The 22,272-nt window shown below is 38.3% G+C and overlaps 1 protein-coding gene across 4 annotated transcripts; it reads left to right on the forward strand.

Annotated features, from left to right (window-relative positions):
* The first annotated feature begins 227 nt into the window (after positions 1 to 227).
* On the forward strand, positions 228 to 21,801 carry LOC131960065 (carbonic anhydrase 4-like). 4 transcript variants are annotated; one of them, XM_059325278.1, is made up of 19 exons: positions 228 to 268; positions 427 to 475; positions 1,468 to 1,485; positions 3,509 to 3,563; positions 5,797 to 5,829; positions 5,922 to 6,098; positions 6,234 to 6,385; positions 7,221 to 7,310; positions 7,776 to 7,842; positions 8,763 to 8,926; positions 12,170 to 12,275; positions 12,353 to 12,382; positions 12,481 to 12,657; positions 15,370 to 15,524; positions 15,619 to 15,708; positions 17,580 to 17,624; positions 17,711 to 17,780; positions 17,872 to 18,035; positions 21,188 to 21,801. In XM_059325278.1, the coding sequence occupies exons 1-19, from the start codon at positions 243 to 245 to the stop codon at positions 21,350 to 21,352; spliced, it is 1,833 nt and encodes a 610-aa protein (XP_059181261.1). In that variant the 5' UTR covers positions 228 to 242; the 3' UTR covers positions 21,353 to 21,801. The 4 variants fall into 4 exon arrangements, with proteins under 4 accessions (XP_059181261.1, XP_059181262.1, XP_059181263.1 ...); XM_059325279.1 differs by lacking the exon at positions 427 to 475 and adding an exon at positions 3,165 to 3,190 and having other exon boundaries at positions 233 to 268; XM_059325280.1 differs by lacking the exon at positions 228 to 268 and adding an exon at positions 3,165 to 3,190 and having other exon boundaries at positions 403 to 475.
* Positions 21,802 to 22,272: the final 471 nt, after the last annotated feature.

The raw sequence follows: 22,272 nt of genomic DNA on the forward strand, positions 1-22,272 counted from the left end.
CCAGCGACCCTCTTGAGGCAACAGTGCTAACCACTACTCCACCAGAAGACATAACCAAAACACCTCCAAATCTCAACCTGTTCATAAAAAAACCCCAATATTGTTTCCTGTACTGTCTGGCCTTACACTTGAGGTTAACTGCCCAGCCAATCACAGGCTGATTAATAAACGAGCTCCACCTGCTGCTCAGGTCAAACAAAGTGTCTGGAGTGAGCTGGTGGAGCCCTCACACTCACCGGAGCATGATTTCCTGCTGCGAGGGTAACAGGTGAGCTTCTGTCCTGTGTCAAGGAAAAACAAAGTCAACAAAGTCCTTGTGACTTGGCAAAAAGAGGAGGAAGAATCAATTGAGTGTGCTGTTGAATCAACACAGAAAGAGTCAGGGCTATGTGATGATATTGATACAGTATACTGATTTTTTTAAAGGTCTCTTGTAGTTAACCTTCTGAACTTTTGGAGTACTTCTTATTCAGAGGTGTGTGTAAGAAAATACCAGGAAATCTAGGCCTCTGTGGATTTTAGCTCATCATCTCATATAAATGTCTCTTGTCAAGCCATTCATTTGTTTATTCATTCATTCATGCATGCACTTTAAGTTCGCATCACCCATCATAAACCTGTCAACAAGTTGTTTTGAGCACCATGTGTTTCTGATGGTTCCAAGTATTGAGGTGTGGTGAAGGGCACAGAACCTGTTGAGTAGGTTATCTAAAGAGTGATGTATGTCTAAACACAGGAGCAATTACAATAAACACTGCCAGGTTAAAAAGACATTTGATTCTCTGTAGACACAAAATGATTGTCTTTAGTGTCAATGTTTTCATGGTAACAGAGACGCAAAGAGTGGAAACTGATTTCCACGGTTACAAAATCCACCTACGATCCTCGCCAAAACTAACTGACACATTTCTTTTGTTTAAAGTGCACAGATGAAGAGTTGTGATTTTACTAGCAACTAGGCTACTAGAGTCCAGGAAATAGTCCGTCCCTTTTTAACACCTTGTTTTTGTCAGGAATAGGCAAAGAAAAAATAATAGTAGTTGCTCATGTTTTTCAGGCTAAGGCTAGCTCTTTTCTATTGTTTCCACTATTGTTGCTATGCTAAGCTAACCACCAGTTGCCTCTAGCTCCGTATTTAACAGACAAATATGACGACAATCTTATTATCAATGTTTGGAATAGTGTATTTCATAAAATGATTACATTGATTGACAGTTAGAGATCTGCCTGCAGGCTGCAAGATGTTCCCCCTGCATCCTGTTCCTGATGTTTGTCAATATGTTTGTTTTTTGGTGTGTACACAATGGACCCCCTCTCCTCCCATTGCATGTCCCTCCTACTCTACTATTTGACTGAATTTCTACATATTGGGACACTTTTTCACCTTCTCCTCTCTGAGGGACTTGTATGGAAATTGACAAGTTTTTAAAGTGACACTTCTATCTATTTTTTTTCTCTAATCCTCAGGGTTGTAAGGACAGAAAGGTAGGATGCGATTTGTGAAATTCTTCTTCTCTTCTTCTTCTGACTTACAGGTGCATGTCGATAAATTAGAATATGATAGAAAAGTCAATTTCCAGTAGTTCAAGTCAAATAGCCCCAATCAAGTATTGAGTGCATATAGATGGACATACTGTTCAGAGGCCAACATTTACATATTAAACATACTTTTTTAAATTGGTCCTTTTGAAATCTTAAATTTTTTTTGAGACACTGAATTTGAGGTCTTCATTAAATGTAAGCCATAATCATTATAATTAGAAGAAATTAAATAAAGACATGAAATGTTTAGTTCTGTGTGTAATGGATCTATATAATGTGTTATTTCCACTTTTTGCATTGAATTACTGACATAAATACATTTTTCTACGATATTCTAATTTATTGAGATGCACCTGTATATAAGAAAAGGTTTGCAACCATCACAAGTACGTTGATGCCTGCCTTTCATACACCTGCAATCAAAAATGAACAGCTAAGCTTTAGATTTTAACAGGGAAGCTTAACCGCAGGAATTTTTGTCCATCGTTGGTTTTCAGTGTGAGTTTTTAGCAGAGGCAGCAAAGTGCACAGCCCTCCAGGTGAATGGTGTGAGAAACGGTGATGTGTAATGATGCTATTGGCTCCGAGCCAGCACAAAGCACACTCTCACATTACTGCAGTTTATGGTGAACATTCCACAGCCTGCATAACCCGATGTGTGAAGACGTCTCATTTAGCTTCTGTGGTGTCAGTTTGCAGCACTGCCTGTGAATTAAAAGCTTAGTGGAGCCGTGCCCTGTGTTTAAAAAGGGATATAGTCTTATGTAAATTGCAGTGGCATGTTTTCCTTTCTCTGGGGTGTGCTCTATTGTTGCTGCCGACCACAGTAAAAGACTATCCCCCCCACAGGGTTCAAATAAATAAATAAATGAACTATTCTGCACTGAAGTATGCAAGACTATTCTTTTTTTTTTTTTTTTGACAGTTTAAAATAAAGTTAAACTTTTTTTTTTAATCTAGAGGGCAACGATTTCCCCCTGATATTAAGGCAGCAGTGTGTTTAACCCTCCCGTTATGTTGCAGGTCAAACTGACCCATTTCAAAGTTTGAAAATCTAAAAAAAAAATAGTATTTTTACATAAAACATGCATCATGCATTTTTTTAAATGAAAAACGAGTAAAGTATCCACATTGAACCATGATCTGTCAGAGGTAAAGAACACCATTGCACTAAATATTGATTAAAATGGATAGTTGAGTTATTAATTACATTTAAACAATGTTTATTGGGATTTTTCTGACACTTTTGGATAATTAAACATGCCCTGGTTCAAATTGACTGATAAATTATTGCTGTTCCTGAGAAACGAACATAACAGGAGGGTGACAAAAACCCTGTGTTGAGTCATGGAGCAGGAATTAATTTAGCTGTCCAACTTGCTGAGTAACCCCCCACATGTTTGCAGATTATGGTGTCTCCCCCATGCTGGTTTAGTGTTGTGTACACAATGGACCCCCTCTCCTCCCATTGCATGTCCCTCCTACTCTATTTGACTGAATTTCTACATATTGGGACACTTTTTCACCTTCTCCCCACTTAGGGACTTGTATGGAAATTGACAAGTTTTTAAAGTGACTCCTCATTCTATCTACTATTTTTTTTATTTTTTATTATCCTCAAGGACTTCAGGCTTGTAAGGACAGAAAGGTAGGATGTGCTTTGTGAAATTCTTCCCATAATTGATTGTTTGACTTATATGAGAAAAGGTTTGCTACCATCACAAGTCTGTTGATACCTGCCTTTCATACACTGTAGCATCACTTTAGTTTACTGTATAAATTAGGGCACTTAATGGGTTTTTAATCCAGTGACGGACTGTTACTTAGCTTGTTTGAAAAAGGTGAAGTTTACAAGCAAGACATCTCAGACGGTCTCAAAACGTGGTTACTCCAAAAATAATTGTAAAAAAATTGTAAAATCAATCAAACTTGTGATTTATAACTGGTTCCCCTTTTCCTCCTACAGATGCATCTTCCTTCACTTCTGCTGTGTCTCAGTTTGGGAGCTATAGTAAAGTATGGTGAGTAAAATACATTTCTATCACATGGTTGAGTGAGTAATTATCCATCGACGCAGGATACGATTTTATCTAGGATGTTAAGGACTTATTTTCTGAACTTCAAACTAAGTAGGAATCATAATGTACAGGAACCTTAAAATGCATCCATGAAAATAAATTAAAAACAGAGCGCTGACTCATGACCTTGGTGTTCAGATACTCAAGTCATGCATTTAAACTCCTAGAGAAAACATATTTGCATTTTAATACGATACATGAAAATGTGAGCAGAAATCTTTTTTTGTGATATATTGGATTGTTTTACCTCTAAGGACTGTAATTAAATAATATGAAGATTTTAGAGGTGGAGTCTTTTTAAACACAGCTTTTTACACAATCTTAAGGTTGGAACCCACTCATTATCAAATACAGTATATCAAGATTAACTATCTACACTGTAAAATCTTAACCCATAAGAACCCATGGTGACACCCGTGTAACAAACACTTGAAATATCCCATATTCAGCTTTATGCTTCACCTTAACTCATTAAATCCCTAAGCGACACTGTGGCTGTGACAAGAAGTGACTTCAAAAAACCTTATTTTTTGTTAGGAGGTTAAGTCTAAACCCATTTAACAAATCTAATCCTTTAATAGTTTGTCCTGTATTGCATTTAACTTGTTCCTGAACAAATTAAAGTCACAATTTTGATATATGTTATGGAGATGCAAACAAAAAGGCACATGGTCATTTGTTTTTAAAAATTTGAAAAATAATTTATTGTTAAATAGCACTATTAATGTCACAATTTTGATTTATGTTGTGGAGATGCAAAGAGAAAGGCAAATTTGTGTCTCTGTAAGTAGAAAATGTGTCTAGTTTTTCTATTTTAAAATAAGAAATATCATAAACATGAATACCATTAATGCCCAATGTCACATCACAGTAATAATTTTCCTTTAAGTATTATGGGTCTGGTTTCTTATGGGTTAAGTTAGTCTTAGTTTGGATATTTTGAAGTGGGGTTGTATGAGGTACGACACAGAAGCTAAGCGATGTACTGCATTGGGCAAAGGCAACAGCAAAATGTATTTTGAACACCTTTTTTTTTTTTTTTTTTTTAAATATATATTTTTTTAAATGTATGTATATAAATTTTTTTTAAAAAGCCTCACCTAAAACAACCCAATATCAGTTTGTGTGTTATATATTTATATATAATAAACTTTTTTTTAACCTTGCTGTCAGACAGCTGTGTTTAAGTTTCCGTGAGGGTAACGGTAGCCGTTATTTATGTTCTCTTCAAAGCCACCAGACTCCACCGACAAAACAGTAATTTTGCCTCGTAGGACACAGGAGTTGCGGGTCTACCACTGACATTATTGTTCAGTTTTTCAAAGGGTTAGTCAGGATTCACCGCACAATAACACAAAGTCACTCTAAAACAAGAACGAACTAAACCATGAAGGCAGCAGTAGACCAGCAGCTCACATCATGTTCTGAAAGGTAAAATTACTCGTTTTGTCAATGGAGTCTGGTGGCTTTGATGAGAGCATAGAACGGCTTCTGTTTCCCCCATTTCAACCTCAACAAAGGCTGTCTAATGGCCAGGTAGGTATTTTTTATTTTTTTATTTTTTTTTTTTTGTAGGTGACTAAAATGCATTTTACTTTTGCCCCCTGCCTACAGCAGTACTTTACTTAGCTTCAATGTCAGAAAAAACATATTTAAATTTTTTTTTTTTTTTTACTTGAGTAACCCCTGTTAGGCCAAGCTACAATGCTCCCTAGGTGAGGCAGTATTTCTTTACATAAAGCGAATACAGGTGCATCTCAATAAATTAGAATATCATAGAAAAGTATATTTATGTCAGTAATTCAATTCAAAAAGTGGAAATAACACATTATATAGATCCATTACACACAGAATGAAACATTTAATGTCTTCATTTATTTAAATTATTTTAATTATAATGATTATGGCTTACATTTAATGAAGAGCTCAAATTCAGTGTCTCAAAAAAGACATATTACAAAACATACATTTTAAAAAGTATGTTCAATATGGAAATGTTGGCCTCTGAAAAGTACGTCCATCTATATGCACTAAATTCTTTGTTGGGGCTGTTTGACTACTGGAAATGGACTTTTCCATGATATTCTAATGTATTGAGATACACCTGTAAAGCCACATTTGATGCTTTTCTATTAACTGTCGTATTCACAGTACGTTGGCTATATTTCTGTTTCAGCTGCTGCCTCTGACTGGTGCTATACTGGCTGTGGTAAGTACAGCCAGATGTCTAAGAATTATTTTGTTCAAACTATCACCTGCTACATTACCTTGTGGTACTAAGACCGCCTCCCACTTTCACAGATCATAGCCCGGGACACTGGGGGGACCTCTCTGGTTCTCATTGTGGAGAGAACAGGCAGTCTCCTATTAATATAGACCCCCATAATGTTCACAGCGACCCTAAACTGGGTAACTTTAACTTGACCAACTTCGACTCACCAAACACCATCAAGTCCATGAAAATCGATTCACATACAGGTACGCAAACTGACTCTACCAAGTGCTTTTTGTGTATAATACACTGCAATATTTTGTGTGCAAAGGGTACAAATTGGTCACATAGTTTAATTTCTGTATGCCTGGACTACATAAACACGCTTTCTCTTTCTTCAGTGAAACTCATATTGGAGGACAATGAAGTTGAAGTGAGTGGAGGTGGACTTAATGGAACATATTCTACGATTCAGTTTCACTTTCACTGGGGCAATAAGGAACATCACCCAGGGTCGGAGCACACGATTGAAGGGCACAGATATCCAATGGAGGTACGATAATGTTTGACATTCACTCGAGCCCGGCCGATTTATGTGTCAACTGATATCTGCCTATTAGTGCGAAAGAGGATTAGGCCCAGGTAGGAGGGGGAAAAAAAATCATTGAGTTTGAGAAAAAAGTCTAAATGATGAGAATAAAGTTGGAATACAATGTTGAGAAAATACGTGTACATAATATGTCTAAAAAATGCACATAAATTACATAAAAGCAGATTTTCCCCAAAACAATAGCTCATTTATGTGTCGGGGAATTTAATACTACTAATAAATATTGTAGTTATTGCTCTTTTTATGACATTGATGAAAATCAGGTTGTAGCTTGCAGTCTAACTGTTCAGATAGACGCTAGTTTCTCTGAAACTATACTCTAATGACTTATTGACACAAATCTGTGAATATCTTTTCAACTATACCGAAAAGAGTTTACTTTTGTTCTCGTCATTCTTTCTCAATCTTTTTTCAACTTTATTCTTGACATTTAGACTTTATTTTTGTTATTTCTACTTTTTTCTACTTTTTGCATAATGGCAAAAACATACAGTGCAGAAAATTATGCTTGGCGATTAAGAAATGGTGTTTAATTTATTTAAATTGAACTGAACACACAGTCCTGTTTATCAATTTACATTTATTTTCTTGGTTTTCATTTCTAGATTTGGTTGACAATGTAATACATTTTATAATGTATTTTGCATACTGACACCTTATTTTAAAAATAAGCCATCCTCTATCGGCCGGGCTCTAAAATACTAATGATGCTTTTCCTTTCTGTAAAACATGTGCCTTCACTGACCTTGCTTTTGTTTTAACAATTTATTTTTTGCAGATGCACATAGTCAGTCTGAAGAAAGGTTACACTGCGGAGCAGGCCGTAAAGGATTCAGAGGGAATTGCTGTTCTTGGGTTTCTAATAAATGTATGTCCTACACTTCAAAGTGTCATTCAAACAAAAAAACGTTCTTCCTAACATTTGGTGTGAATGACACTAAAACACATTTTTGAAGAGTTTCACCTTACTCATCGGAAAGAGGTTGCAGCTGGGCCAAATTCATGCATTTGATGCAATGCAAATCCTAGAACATCTTTGAATATGCGAGCAGCATTTTACTGTAGTACCTGGTCAAGATGTAGCCAATTTTAATTCCAGATGTTATAGATGCAGTTTGGTTTGTTTACTGTAGTTCAACCCCCAAAGTGTCAAGTGGAATAATGGACTAGAATAAAGAATTTTGACTTTTTTGTGCATGAAATTTTGGACTATTGTTATTCGTTAGACTTCTTTGAAATGCATGCATGCATTTGAGAGAGTCATGACGGAGATTTAATTTGCGTGTGATCAAACTAGTGTTCCAAAACTAATTAAAATGTCCTCTCCCTTAAGGCAACAGAAGATGGAAATATGTCCGGGCCATGGGACATGCTCACATCTAACCTGACAGGAGCGACAGGTGGGTATTTCCAGTTCTGAGCATTGTTGCAGCAGGTTGTATTACTGGTCTGATAGAGGTGTCAAACATATTTGCAGTTTTTTTTTACTCGCCAGGCATGCAAAACCTCAAAGTTGACCTCAAGCGGTGTCATTTCGAGTCTCACACGAGCATGAAAGCATAGCTTTAAGATGTTACACCTTTTGCCAAAGGGTAAACAATCAAATATAAAAAGCTGTACATCTTCTACGGGTCTCTAGTCTGTGGTTAAAAAGTTTCATGAGGCTGTGAGTATCCTCCAGTTGGGCTCATTGAATCCACAAAGTCTCAGCTTTTCAGTGATATCCAATTTATGTAATTCACAGGCTGTTTAGGGAACCCAGTATGCAGAAATATTCAAATACAGGAGGCAAAAATCTTGCCTTGATCTGCATTCTATCATAAATCAGGCATCTATGTAAATCTGTGTCTTGTAGCAGACAGAGCCCATTTTTTAAATTCAAATATCCTGAACCCACGACAGCCTCTGAAGGAGAAAAATCCAGGGTTTTGTGCTAACATTTGCACATTATTTGACCCCCTTCTTGACAGGAAATCATGACATGGTTGAGCCCGCTACAGCCTCAGAAAGAAAAGAAACTGTAAGATACAGCAGGTTTTCCTATGTCCCAATACAAAGGACATAGGTTTTCTTATAAGAAATAATGCTCTTGATGTTGTACTCCTTGCACTCTGTGTGTTTTTATTTTGAAGTTCAAGTTATTATTGTTAATGTGAGGTTAAGGGAATTGGATTTTGTTGTAACCACTCATCATAATGCATGAGGCTCCTGATATCATCACGTTGATGCCATCAGACTGATCACGCTGGTATTTTAGTGCATTTAAACCCTTTTTATTTTAATTACACTTGCCTTTTTTGTTTCTTACATCTTTTCACAGGCAATGCAGTAGATGTAAACCTTACCATCTCAATTGACGACCTGATTGGAGATGTAAACCTCACAAAGTTCTATCGTTACATGGGCTCCCTGACCACCCCAAACTGCAACGAAGCAGTCGTGTGGACCGTATTCCAAGAGCCGATCAACATCAACAAAGAACTGGTGAGTTGGCCAGGTTTAGTTTAACACATGAGCCTCAGTAGAAAGGAATGTAGACATGTAAAGGTCCCATATTGGAAAGAGTGACATTTCCATGTCTTTTTAATCTAAAAAAACCTTTAAAGCACGTCAAGGTTCTATGTAAATGCATCAAAACACTTAATCCACAGAGAAATACACACAGCCTGTATTCAGACATTGTGCCAAAATGAGCTGTCTATACTTCTGTAAGGTTGGGATACTATGCATAGGTAGAAAGTGCTGCAACATTCCTAAACGGCAATTATGGTGCAGAGCGCAGGTATGAAAGACCTTGAAACACTGACCAATCAGAGCAGACTATACTTCTTCAGAAGGCCTGCAAAGAGAAATGAGGAGATTTAGAAAAATTACCTACACAGGTGTTTTCAGGTGGACAGTATGAGTTTAGTATGTACTACTAAATAGTACTTAGTGTTACAGCAGCCAAATCACACAAAACAACAAAGAGATGGGTAAGAACAAAATATAAGCCATAGCTTTTTTCCATAGCTGTGGGTGCGTCTGAATATTGTTTTTCTAATGAGCAGGTGGCATCTTGTAGGGTAGCCTAAGGGAATGTTGATGTATTGTAGTGTTGAAGCACTTCAAACGCTCTCTATACAAATGCAGTCCATTTACAGATGGATTATCGGATCGTTCATTATCGGATGACAACGGAAAGCCGTCGTTAGTAGAGAAAGGAATGTCACCTGAATCTGCGGTTCATTATTTAGTTATCCGCCCATAACCTTACTGTTTTGATTCTCTGTGACTGCTCCTGTATAACCCCATTGTGAAGAAGCCAAGAAAAACATCTGTGTGCTACACGCCAGACAGTGTCACATGTAGCAGCTGAAAAGCCAGATATTTCCCTCAGGAGTTTGTGGAGACCAAAAATAGAGAGAAAATTGGTCTGATTCCAAATGAGTGAGAATGTTGCTCCAAATACCCAGAATGCACCATATCAATGTATGCTTATGCAGGTTTAACTTAAAATATTCTGAATACACAGATTGTAAAATACTGTGCATTAGACGTGCAAATCAACAGAAAGACATGGCATTGTATCTTGTTTTCCCTACCACATGTGACATTAAACTAGTCAGTACTACTTAAATATTTGGAGTATTTTGGTACCATGTAGAGTATTTTAAAAGAAAAATACTTCAGTAAATGAAATATGGTGCTGAAGAGGTGAGATAAAGTTGTGTATTCAGTGTAAACAAGCTGCAGCCAAAGGTAAATTAAGTTGCAGCTTCTTTGATCTACTTTGCCAACGAACCTGAACAGCAGTGTAAGCCAGCAGTAAACAAGTTTAGATTGACAGTCCTATCTTTCCATCAATAGTGGGTGTGGAAGATGTCAATAGTTCCTAGCATACCTGTTTCTACCCTAATGTCACGATCGTAGCAGGACGTGTAATTAATTTTCTGTGTGACCTGGTTTTCTTGGATAAGACTCATATATACTCATGGCTTAGTCATTCAATTAACTGTAACCAGCAACAAATAAAAAAATGGGACTTATTGCCTGCTGAAATGCATACAAACTTTTACATAATCAACCACAGACTCATGCAGGCAAACGTCACCAGAGTGCCGCCGAGACATACTGGTACCTCCTGCTGTCCTGTTTATCATGTTTGATAATCAGGCTTGTTTTAATTTTTCTTGACTGAAATGACAAAGAGAACATGCTGGGCAAGCTGTGTAACACTAGGGGGGAAAAAAACAAATAGTTGAGTTACAGAATGACACATGATCCTTCTCTTATCTACCCTGTAGCCGTCAGCACTGAGCAGATAGCCGAAACCAGGCCACAGGCAGAGACATGTGCACCTGACAGGTGACTCAACAGGTGCATGCCCTCAACTTCACCGACCGCAGTATTTTTATCACAGCACTGCATTATAATTGAATAAATATTTAAAAGAACAATTACATTTGAGTCAGCTATTGGTCACAGCACAATCTTTAACATCTGTATGAGTCACAACAGGCTTTTAACTAAAAAACAAAACAAAATTAACAGCTCAGGCAAATCATTATCACTTTTTCTGGGCCTGTATACATGTAAATGCTTTCTGAATATTTGGTACGAACATTGCTTTTAATTGGGATGAATTTCTTTTTGGGCTTCTGCACTCTACATCCTCCAAATAAAAACACAAAATACCTTTTTGGCATACTGAGTGGAGCTGCTAAAAAAGCTATAACAAGGAAATGGCTTAAGCCAGACAGCCCATCTATAGACGAGTGGTATGACATCTACAACATTTTTGTAATGGAAAGAATCACTTTCTCTGTGAGGCTTCAGAAAACCAAATTTGAGGAAATCTAGGAGAAGTGAAGATTGTACATCACACCAAAATGCCCTTCTTTTGTCTGATATTAACTTTCGTTTTTTGATTTTTAATCTGTTCTACTACTTGCTGTGGATGGAAACTCCCCAGAGTTCTGTTTGTTTCTGTTTCTAACTAGATAAAAATCTGAAAATACGGATCACAAAGCCAATTATGATAATGGTGATGACTGTGTAATGTGCTATTGAATTTGTGATTCCAAATAAAGACAAAATGTAAAAAAAAAATTAAAAAATCAACAATAAAACATTTGTAGCAATATAAGACAGTCAAAGCAAGTGCTCCTTAATTCAAGTATAAAGAGAGAGAGAGAGAGAGTCAGAAGGGAGGAGGACTGGACAACAAAACTGGAGCAGTTAGTTTGTGGACAGAATGTGCTCCAACCCAAACTAACAGCTGTAATATGAGAAAATAGCCACTGCCACATGTAACGATGAGATGTGGCCGATGGCACAACATAAGTCCACCTTCCTGTATTTATTTTTTCTGTGCCCAAACCCTGACCCATTATCTCATAATCCAGTTGTGCCGAGACAAGAGGTTGGTTTGAAGACGACCTATTTGGAAATCAAAAGGATCTGAGGGTGTGGAGTTTAAAAGTGAGCTTTCCAGTCTTGTCAGTGCTGAAAATAGCAACATTTACCATCACACACCCTAATCTGACGATCTGATGAATTGACAGTCAGATAGTTGTGGGTAGCAATAGACTGAAGCAATCTTAAAAAGGCAGGCTCTGCTGTAAGGAAGAGAAAACTTTCATCATAGCTATGGAGGCCCATCAAGTCCTAGTCTGTTTATTTTTTGCCACAATCTTCACTGTGGTGGAACTGTTGGAAGAAACAAATGTTTGGTCCTTTTCTTAGATCCAGCGTTTTCCCACGAAGACAGGCGTGACAGACGTTTATCGGCCTGTGCAAAAACTTAATGGACGCAAGGTGTATGCTTCCCCTGCAACCCCTTTACCACCCAGTGAGTTATTAAAACATTTCGCCCATAATATTTCTGACTGAGTTCAAGTATTAAATATAACTTCTTCTATCCTTCAGGCCACTCGTTTTGCTATGATGATCACTGTGGTATGTATCAACCTACACAAATCTGATGACTTGACAAAACAAAAGCTTAATGCTGTTATAGAATTTAAAGGTTCTTTTTTTTTTATCTATACCATCAGCATATTCTCCGTCTCATTGGTCCAGTCTGCCTCTCTCCCACTGTGCCGGCGAACGCCAGTCACCCATCGACATTGTTACAAACAGCACTGTGACGGATGACACTCTGGGTGCTTTCACCTATAAAAAGTTTGACGACAAACACACCATAAAGTACATAACTAACACCGGCCATGCAGGTTTGTATTTTCATGTTATGGGCTGGTTTCTTATAGAGCAGGAACTCTTGTTGATTTTATGTTTATGATTTTATGTTATTTAATCCGAGTCACAAAACTCAAGCCCCTAACCCTTAGATGCATAAAGAAATGACCCGTTGTTTTCTTGCAATATCTATGTAATGAAAAGTTATCATTTATATTCCAGCTATTACTCCAAAAACATCTTATTGATATCATGCCATTTAGTTTTAACTTTTTATACATTTTACAAATTTGTAGTTGCAGATGGGTCAAAAATGACCTGCATTAATTCCCTATAGAATTTCATGGGAACCTTTTCATTCTTATCAACTAACTGTCAGAAATATTTATATTGTGGACCACAGACTGTCTCATAAGCGTCACCCCTTATATTTAATCACTTCTCTAATCATAACCCTCATAAGATACAATATAAGCTTAATAATGAGCCACAATATTTATTATTCAACAGTTTTAATGATTGAGTTGTACCATTAAACATTTCAGTTTGTGTTTTGCAGAATGTTATACTCTTTTTCAAATTCAAAATTGCTTTATCTCCTAGGGGAATTCAGTTAGTCTGTTATGTCTTGAAGAATTTGACAGCCTGAGGAGCCGTCCACTGCTGTTTTTTTTGGTCCATAAAGGTTTTATGTAGCAGATGATCCTGGTATTTCAGGATGGACTAGAACATGTTGACAGGTCATCTCTCCACCACCTCCTCCCGTGTGTCCAACCTGGCTCCAACCACAGAACCAGCTCTTTAGACCAGTCTGTCCAACCGCTTTGCATCTCTGTGTGTGATGCTGCCTCCCCAGCAGACTGCAGCATAAAACAACACACTAACACCACACACTGATAAAACATCTGCAGCATCTTACTACAGATGTCAAGAGATCTGAGCTCCCTTAAGAAAAAGAGGCGGCTCTGTCCCTTTTTGTAGAGAGCGTCAGTGTTTAGGGATCAGTCCAACTTATTATCCAGGTATACACCTAGATCCTTATAACTTGGCACCACCTCCATGTCCACCCCACAGGTATTCACTGGCTGAAGAGGGGGCTTGAACCTGCGGAAATCTATGATAATTTCCTTCATCTTTGAGGTGTTCAGTAGGAGATAGTTCTTGTGACTCCAATCACTGAAGGCTTTTATCAGATCCCTATATTCAGATTCCTGTCCATTCCTGATACACGCCACAATAGCAGTGTCGTCGGAGTACTTCTGGATGTGGCAGGACTCAGAGTTGTATTTGAAGTCCCCTGTGTACAGTGTGAACAGGAATGGAGCCAGTACAGTGCCTTGTGGAGCCCCTGTTCTGCTCATTAATGTCCCAGAAACACAGTTCCCCAACCTGACATACTGTGGTCTTCCTGTCAGGTAATCTGTGATCCAGGAGATGAAGGAAAGATCGTTCACTCCCATGTGTTGTTTGTATGCAAACTGCAGGGGGTCGAGTTTGTCTTTGACTTCAGCTCTCAGTAGGCGTAGAATCAGCCACTCCAAGGTCTTCATGATGTGAGAAGTGAGGACTACTGGTCTGTAGTCATTAAGTTCAGCTGGACATTTTATTTTTGGTACCAGTAGAACACAGGAAATCTTCCACAGTGCTGGCACTCGCCCCAACTGTAGACTCAGGTTGAAGATCTTGTGGAGGTTGACACAGTTGGGCAGCACAGTCCTTGAGCAGCCTTGGACACACACCATCTGGGCCAGCAGCCTTCCCAGAGCAAAGTTTTCCCAGTTCCAACCTCACCCCCGTCTCTGTGACAGACAAGGGTGGAGGCTGAGGTGTAAGAGGGAGGGTGGATGCTTTGGAGATGTACACATGTTGAAGAGGAGGAGGTGGTGGAGAAGCAGCATTGGCATTGTGTGAGGCCGCCGTATTGAATCTGTGAACTGGTTGAGTTCATCAGTTCTTTCTACATCACCCGCCACTGGCTGTCTTTTCTTGTTGTTGTGACCAGAGATGGTGTTGATTCCTCTCCACATTTCACGGATGTTGCTGTTCTGTAGATTTCTCCCCAATTCTCTCTAACATCCTAAGTCTCTTCTTCAACTTGTATTGTATTTGTTTGAGCCGTGCTTTGTTACCATCTCTAAAAGCTGCCTTATTGTGGATCACCTTTTAATAATATTTTGACCATTTTTACCTTTTTTAGACTACACTGTTATGTTTGTTTCTCAATAACAGCCATAATGTTTGTTTGTCAATTTGACCCTTATCCAAGTGTCAGAAACCAAAAAATCTCAAACATTGTTTATATTTCATTAATGACTCAATGACTAACAATTTCAATCAATATTTTGTGCAATTGTGTTCTTTACCTCTCACAGATCATCGTTCAATGAGGATAATTCATTCATTTCATTAAAAAAAAATGCATGTTAAAACTTTTGTGCATTGGAAAAACCTATATATAGAATGTAATGGTTTTACATGACATTGACTTTTTTAAATTTTATTTTACTTTTTCTGAAAAAGTACTTTTCGATTTTTAAACTTTAAAATGGGTCAGTTTGACCCACAGCATAACGGGAGGGTTAAATGGTATTGAAATATTAATTGTAACCTTAGAATCAACATTTGATGTTGTATAAACTGAAAAATTGCAGTTCACATGCTATATCAGCAAATTGTCAACTAACTGGTGTTTTTTGAATTTTAAAAAAAAATATGAAATAAATATATTTTATATGATAATCTCCCAGTGAAGTGTGTCCTGAAGGAGGACACAGTGGAGGTTTCAGGTGGAGGTTTGGAACACGTCTACTCCACCCTTCAGTTTCACTTCCACTGGGGCTCCACAGCAGCGGACTCCAAGGGCTCAGAGCACACAGTGGATAATATGAGATACCCAATGGAGGTAGTTACAGGCATTGTTGCATTTCAGGCATCTTTTTTTAATAGATTCAGCTTTTCCTGACTACATCATGTGATTAACTGTTTCTTTTCCCCAGATGCACATAGTGAGCAAGAGAAAGGATTTAAGTCTGGAGGACGCAGTAGAGGCCCCCGATGGTCTGGCAGTGCTGGGATTCTTTATTGAGGTAACATTTAGGGCTTTATGCACTGTACAAATATATAAAAATGTAAATGGTGCGTGGGCTCCAGGGACAAATTAACTCTTCAGTTTCTGGAAAAACATTTTAATTTTAGTTGCCAGTGGCGGTTAGAAATCCAGCAGTGCAACTATTCTTGCATTTCCCATTAGTACAGAACAAATAAATCTTTTGTTGCATGCTATACTGCGAATACGGCCTAATATAAACAGCCAATGCAGATGGTTCAGTAGTAAGAGTGTTTGCACATTCTTTCTTGCCAAGTTAGTTTTCCTCCTGTGGTTATTACTAATAGAGTGATACTTGAGTTTCCAGTTGCGGTATCTGAGGTAAATAAGAGTCGTAAAAAAACCTTTATTAGGTAACTGTTCCCACCTACTTCAACATGCAGCACCTCAGGCTACATTGTTTAAGTTATGAATGAGAGCAGGCAGAAATGTTCTTAGTCTTTTATAGTTTTGCCTGCAGATGCTATCAGGTCTGCTTTGTGTAACCCAGCTCCCAAAGAAGTTGGGGCATTGTGTAGAATGTAAATGAAAACAATGTATCAAATTCAGAGTTTATATCTAGAAAAGTTAATCAGTTCGAAACATTAACCTCTTAAATACAGCGGCCCTGAAGTGCAAACCACGCCAGCAATTCACCACAACACAAATTCATTGAGACTGCTCAGAGCGATCTGACATGAAGGATAAACACCTTACTGTCATTCTTTCCCACTTTGCAGTATAAAACTCTTACCTGCAGAGAAGAGATGGAAGTATTAACTTTACATGGACACTCCACGTGAAATAATCAAATTGCGTCGCGCCGAAAATGCATTTGTTGTGTTGGAGAAATTCATAATAAAATGCGCTTGGATAATTACTGTACAGTAAATATCAAAGGGCATTTTATTATGACATTCCACAGTGTTCCACAGTGTACATTCTACGCACGACGCAATTTGATTATTTCACGTGGTGTGTCAAGTTAATACTTCATCTCCTCTCTGCAGGTAAAAGTTTTATACTGCAAAGTGAGAAAGAATGACAGTAAAGTTTTTATCCTTCATGTCAGCTCGCTCTGAACTTGCTCAATGAATTTACCATAAATATCACAATACGGGCGCACTACATTATATAGGGACCGCTGGTTTGACTATGGAGAAGCAAATGACGGCAGGAACCAATCAGGAGGAGGATCAGTGTCCAATATGTACCTACCCTTTCCGTTTGATAAATTGCTGGCGTGTTGTGGTGAATTGGTGGTGTGGTTTGCACTTCAGGGCCACCGTACCTAAAGCCTAAAGGGCTGGGTTTAGGGCTACCGGAAGAGTAAGGAGTTGACTAAAAACAAGTTTGAGTCAAGGCTTCTAACAGAAGAGCTGTAAGGCCAAAATGCATGAAATGTACAAGGCTTCATGTGAAGATAACATCTTCTAGTTTCTGCAGTTGTGCTTGTTGCATGTGGCAGAAACACAAATGAAACAAGTTTTAAGAGGTTCAATATTTTGTCCTTGTTGCATATTAAATTGAAAACTGGATTATCACAATTTGTTTTAGACAAACAATTTTTTTTGGAATTGGGGTTGTGTATACAGGGAAAAACAAATATCAGCCTTGGTAAATGTATCTGATTGGAATTGACCAACTTATATTTTGACACAGATCTAGATCTCTCTGAATCCTTAAACTTACTGATTATTTACAGGTTTGTGTGAAAATATTAGATTTTTATGTCATCTCAGACCTTTGGATCCCACTGTATGTATCCTCTTTGACAGGTGCTATATTCATGGCTTTTCTCATCTGCATTGCAAAACTCCTTCTTTAAACTGGCTCTACCAAACTCCCTTTTTTTGTACATCTATTTTCCAGCCTACAGATTCAACAAAAAGTAGCAGCAGTTCAGGAAATCACGAGGTAAGAGGTTTAGTTGATTGCACAATAGTTACTTGAATTCCCCTGTAGAAATGTTCCTTAATCCTTCACCACGTTTGTCTCCGTAGACAACGTCCACGTCTGACAAAGGTCCCTGGGAAAAACTGACCAACTACCTTTTGTTTATTACAAACATCAGTGAGTGGACGCTTGTTATGTTTGCATACATTGAAATACACTAAAACTCCAAATTGCTGCACTACATCTGGGCTGTTTTTGCATCATGCAGACTCACGTGTAGACTTCACAGAAGAGATCTCTATCGATGACTTGCTTGGCAGTGTGAACCGGGAGGCATACTACCGCTACAATGGCTCCTTAACCACCCCTTCATGTAATGAAGCCGTGATTTGGACCGTCTTTCAAGAGCCGGTCAAGGTGGATAAAGACCTGGTACGTGCTACTTACTCATAATGAATATGGTACAGTGATATGACTATTCAAAGATGCAGTTGCAAGAAAAAGTATGTGAACCCTTTGAAATGACCTTGTTTTCTGCATTAATTTGTCATAAAATGTGATCTGATCTGCATCTAAGTCCCCAGTATAGACAAACACAATGTGCTTAACCTGATATCAAACAATTATAATATTTCATGTTTTTATTGAACACATCCATTAAACATTCATAGTGATGGTGGGGGAAAGTAAGTGAACCCTTGATTTAATAACTGGTCGAGCTCCCTTTGGGAGTAAATAACCTCAATCAAACGCTTCTGAAAGCTGCTGGTCAGACCTGCACAACGTTCAGGAGGAATTATGGACCATTCTTCCTCACGAACTGCTTCAGTTCAGACAGTCTGATGATGTCTGGTGTGAACGGCTCTCTTGAGGTCATTCTACAGCATCTCTGTTCGATTGAGGTCCGGGCTCCGACTGGGCCACTCCAAAACGTGGATTTTCTTTTTTGATGTCATTCTGTAGTAGATTTATGGTTTTAAGGTCATTGTCCTGCTTCATCGGCCAACTTCTACTGATCTTCAGCTGGCAGACAGTCACCCTGACATTAACCTGTAGGATCCCTTGATTAAAATTGGCTATTCATTTTCCCCTTGATAGAGTGGTCTAGTCCCGAAGGCAGCAAAACAGCCCCAAATCATGATGCTCCCTCCATCATACTTCACTGTTGGGATGATGTTGTCATGTGTGCCCTTTTTACACCATACGTAGTGCTGCATGTTCTTCATGAACAGTTTAGCCTTTGTTTTGTGGACTGATCAAACATGTGTCAGGTTGCCCTTGTTAAATTTCAGGCATGGAGTAATATTTCTTAGGAAATCAGCGGCTTCCTCCTTGGTGTCCTGCCATGGATACCACACCCATTCAATCTTGTTTATGTGACTCATGACTAGAGAACTAGTTCTAATGAATCATTACTTGTTACTCTGGAGTTTGTTTTCACCTCACTGAGCTTTCTGCATTGGGCCTTTGGGGTGAACTTGGCTGGGCAGCCACTTCTAGCGAGAGTCGCCACAGTACTAAATAAGTCGTCTCTATTTGTGGACCATTTGTCTAACTGTGGACAGGTGAATACCTGAAGTCTTTGAGGTTACAGTCTGATGCAAATCAACAATTCTTGATCGCAGGTCTTCAGAGATCTTTTTTTTTTTAAAGCATGTTGTTTGTCTATACTCAGGACTTGGATGCAGATCAGATCACATTTTATGACAAATGAATGCAGAAAACAAGGTCATTTCAAATGGTTCACATACTTTTTTGCAACTGTAATTCTCCAGTAGTTCGGGTTAATAGCATATTTAGCATATAATGACACTTTGTAATGGCAGTCCATTATGCTGGTGAGGTTACATAAGAACAGTTTGTTCCACGATATCAGGACAATCTCAAATGATAACAGATAGTACTGAAATGCAGAACTGCCTGTGATGCCACGTGTACATAACAGGTGCCAGCAGATTGTTGTATATGTCGTGCACACGTGTTGTCTAATCGCCAGACTTTAAAAGACTTTTTAATCACCGACTTAATTACAGACTTTTAGCTGTAGCTTTAGGGCATTACATCAGCTTACTTGATGGTGTTCTGTATTGGGGAAAAATGCTTCATGTATGTAATAATATTGATTAAGACTTTTTTTTAAATCCACCGTTCCTTTAACAGGGTAATGTACTTTTGTTGGGAACTACACTTTTGCACTGTATTTGCAAATCTTGTGATGCCAGACGTTACTGCCAGACACTCAGTATCGTTGATCGAGGACATTAAATTCCGGTTGTGCAAAAAAACTCCCAGGTGTTCATGTGGGTGTATTTACCACGGGAGATTATGTTTAACAAGGGCTACGGGACACTGTTTGACCCGTATGGATTGGATAAAAACTAAAAGTCCCCACTGAATGTCTTAGCGTTTAATGTCAGTCATTGTTTGCTTTGGATAATCAAAAAACTGAAGGGACAATGGTTAAATCTTATCAATTTCCTTGTACCTTGCAGGAACTGCCCTGCTTTGATTTGAAGTTGCTCTTATCAGTTTAATCATCTCCTCGGTCACGTTAGTCGATCCCTGCTCTCATCTGGAACCGTTGGCTGAGTGCCTTTTTGAAAAATGCACTTCTAAACAAGCCCTGCACGTTGAATGCCATTACATTGTCAATATTTCCTTTTTATATTGGCACTGGTTCTCAGCAGGAATGTAAATGAATCAAGACTTGGTGACAAAAACGTTTTTCAGTGGCCCTACCCTTGTAATAACTAGGTTAAATTAAAACAGTCACGCGATGCTGCAGATGAAAGAAATCATTCATCTGTGTGTTTTCGTTTTGCAATATTTGCTGGTTTAAGTCAATTTAAATTCACACAAGCTGACTATGACTGCATATAATACTTGGGCTAGTGCTGTTTACTTAAAAAGCATCTTTGAGCTGTCAACATTAGAGTTCCTCGTTCTGCTGGGTGTTTACCTCTTTCTGTCAGTCGTGTCTCGAGGCATTGCGTGATTGCCAACAGCACCATTTAAGTTTCTCTGCCCAACAAGCTGAACTGGTGCCGGGGGTGTAATTTTCTATCCATTGCTAACACATACAGGTCAGGTTAAAAGAATGATCTGCGGGGTGCCTCTGTGGCACACCTGGTAGAGCGCATACCATAGAGCAGGGGTCTCAAACTCAAATAACCTCGGGGCCGCTGGAGGCAGTATCAAAATGACCAAAAAATGACTGAAAAAACACTAAATTACTTTAAAAAGACACAAAATGACTAAAAAGTCACAAAATGACCCCCCAAAAATACACAGAATTACCAAAAAAGACACAAAATGACAGAAAAAAAATGATTTAAAAAAGAAACAAAATGACAAAAAAAAGACACAGAATTACCAAAAAAAAGTAATTAAAGGGACCTTCCACACACAACACGGTCAAGTGGCATTCATATAAAACTCACATTAAACTTTCATATCAAGGTGGGGGCCACAAAATATCTACACGAGGGCCGCAATTGGCCCGCGGGCCGCGAGTTTGAGACCCATGCCATAGAGGCACCGTCCTCGTGCTCAATAAAAGCTAATATTTTCTTCCACCCTACCAGATGAAGCTGTTCCCGACTCTCGCAGGATATACCAACGTGTTTCGGCCCAGACAGAACCTTCACAGCAGGGCAGTCCTTGTGACCAAGTCAGCATCCAGTGCCCCGGGTCCCATCATGCTGCTTCTGCTGCTGGCTTGTCTCGGCGCCTTTTCATTTCACTTGTGAGAAGGTTTAGCTGATTGGAACTACTGTGAAGAAGCTTACTGCACTAATAATTGGTTGTGTGCTGTTCAGATTATCAATTGTCAGCAAAATACTTGGAGAGTGGTGTGTCATTGGTGATTTTCATTTCCATACAGCTTTAGTATGCAGTTATATAATTCCATAATCACAAACATCACCTCTCCTCTAGATTCATAAGAGTGGAGCGAGTACCACTTGATCTAATCAGATCTTCATTTGCTTTATCATTATGTACAGTATTTAAAACGCAACAATCAACTATATCTGATTATTCAAGATTATCAAATATGCTTAAGCACTAATTACAGTTGTTGACCATGCAGAAGATGCAAAAAAGAAATAATTTATTATTGCAAGTGTTGTGCTTTTATTAGTGGGGATGTACTGTATTATTGTAACTGAAATTGAAAAAAATAAATGTGTTCATAGTGTTAGAGGGTGAAATGCTTCCTTAACCACATAATGTGGTGTTGCAGCGCTGTGCTACAGCAAATACATGTTGTGTTTGGTATTCTTCTTTTATTGACCTGGTCAAAAACAAATGGCACCCTACGGAGCTGAAGAATTAAGCCAACACAGAAGTGACAAAAGTTGCAGTTCCTTAAATGGAAACTTGAACATTAAAATATCCAACTTTAAAGCAGAAATGTATTTTCAAGATTCAAGGAAGTTGATTTTCATTACTGGAACATATTGTGGAACAAAATTATGTACTCAGGTCTTGGTGGGGAGGCAAAGTTGGAAAAGAATAGAATTCACATCTATTTATCATATTTATATAAATATATCTATATTGTCTTTTTATTGCAATGTCGAGTGTGTGAGAGCTGGTGTGTATTAGGGGAAACACTATAAATAAATTGCAGATGTCCGATGGTTCATGAGTGTAAAGTTAAAAAACA

Source organism: Centropristis striata, chromosome 21 (assembly GCF_030273125.1).
Source record: "Centropristis striata isolate RG_2023a ecotype Rhode Island chromosome 21, C.striata_1.0, whole genome shotgun sequence".
NCBI classification, from domain to species: domain Eukaryota; kingdom Metazoa; phylum Chordata; class Actinopteri; order Perciformes; family Serranidae; genus Centropristis; species Centropristis striata.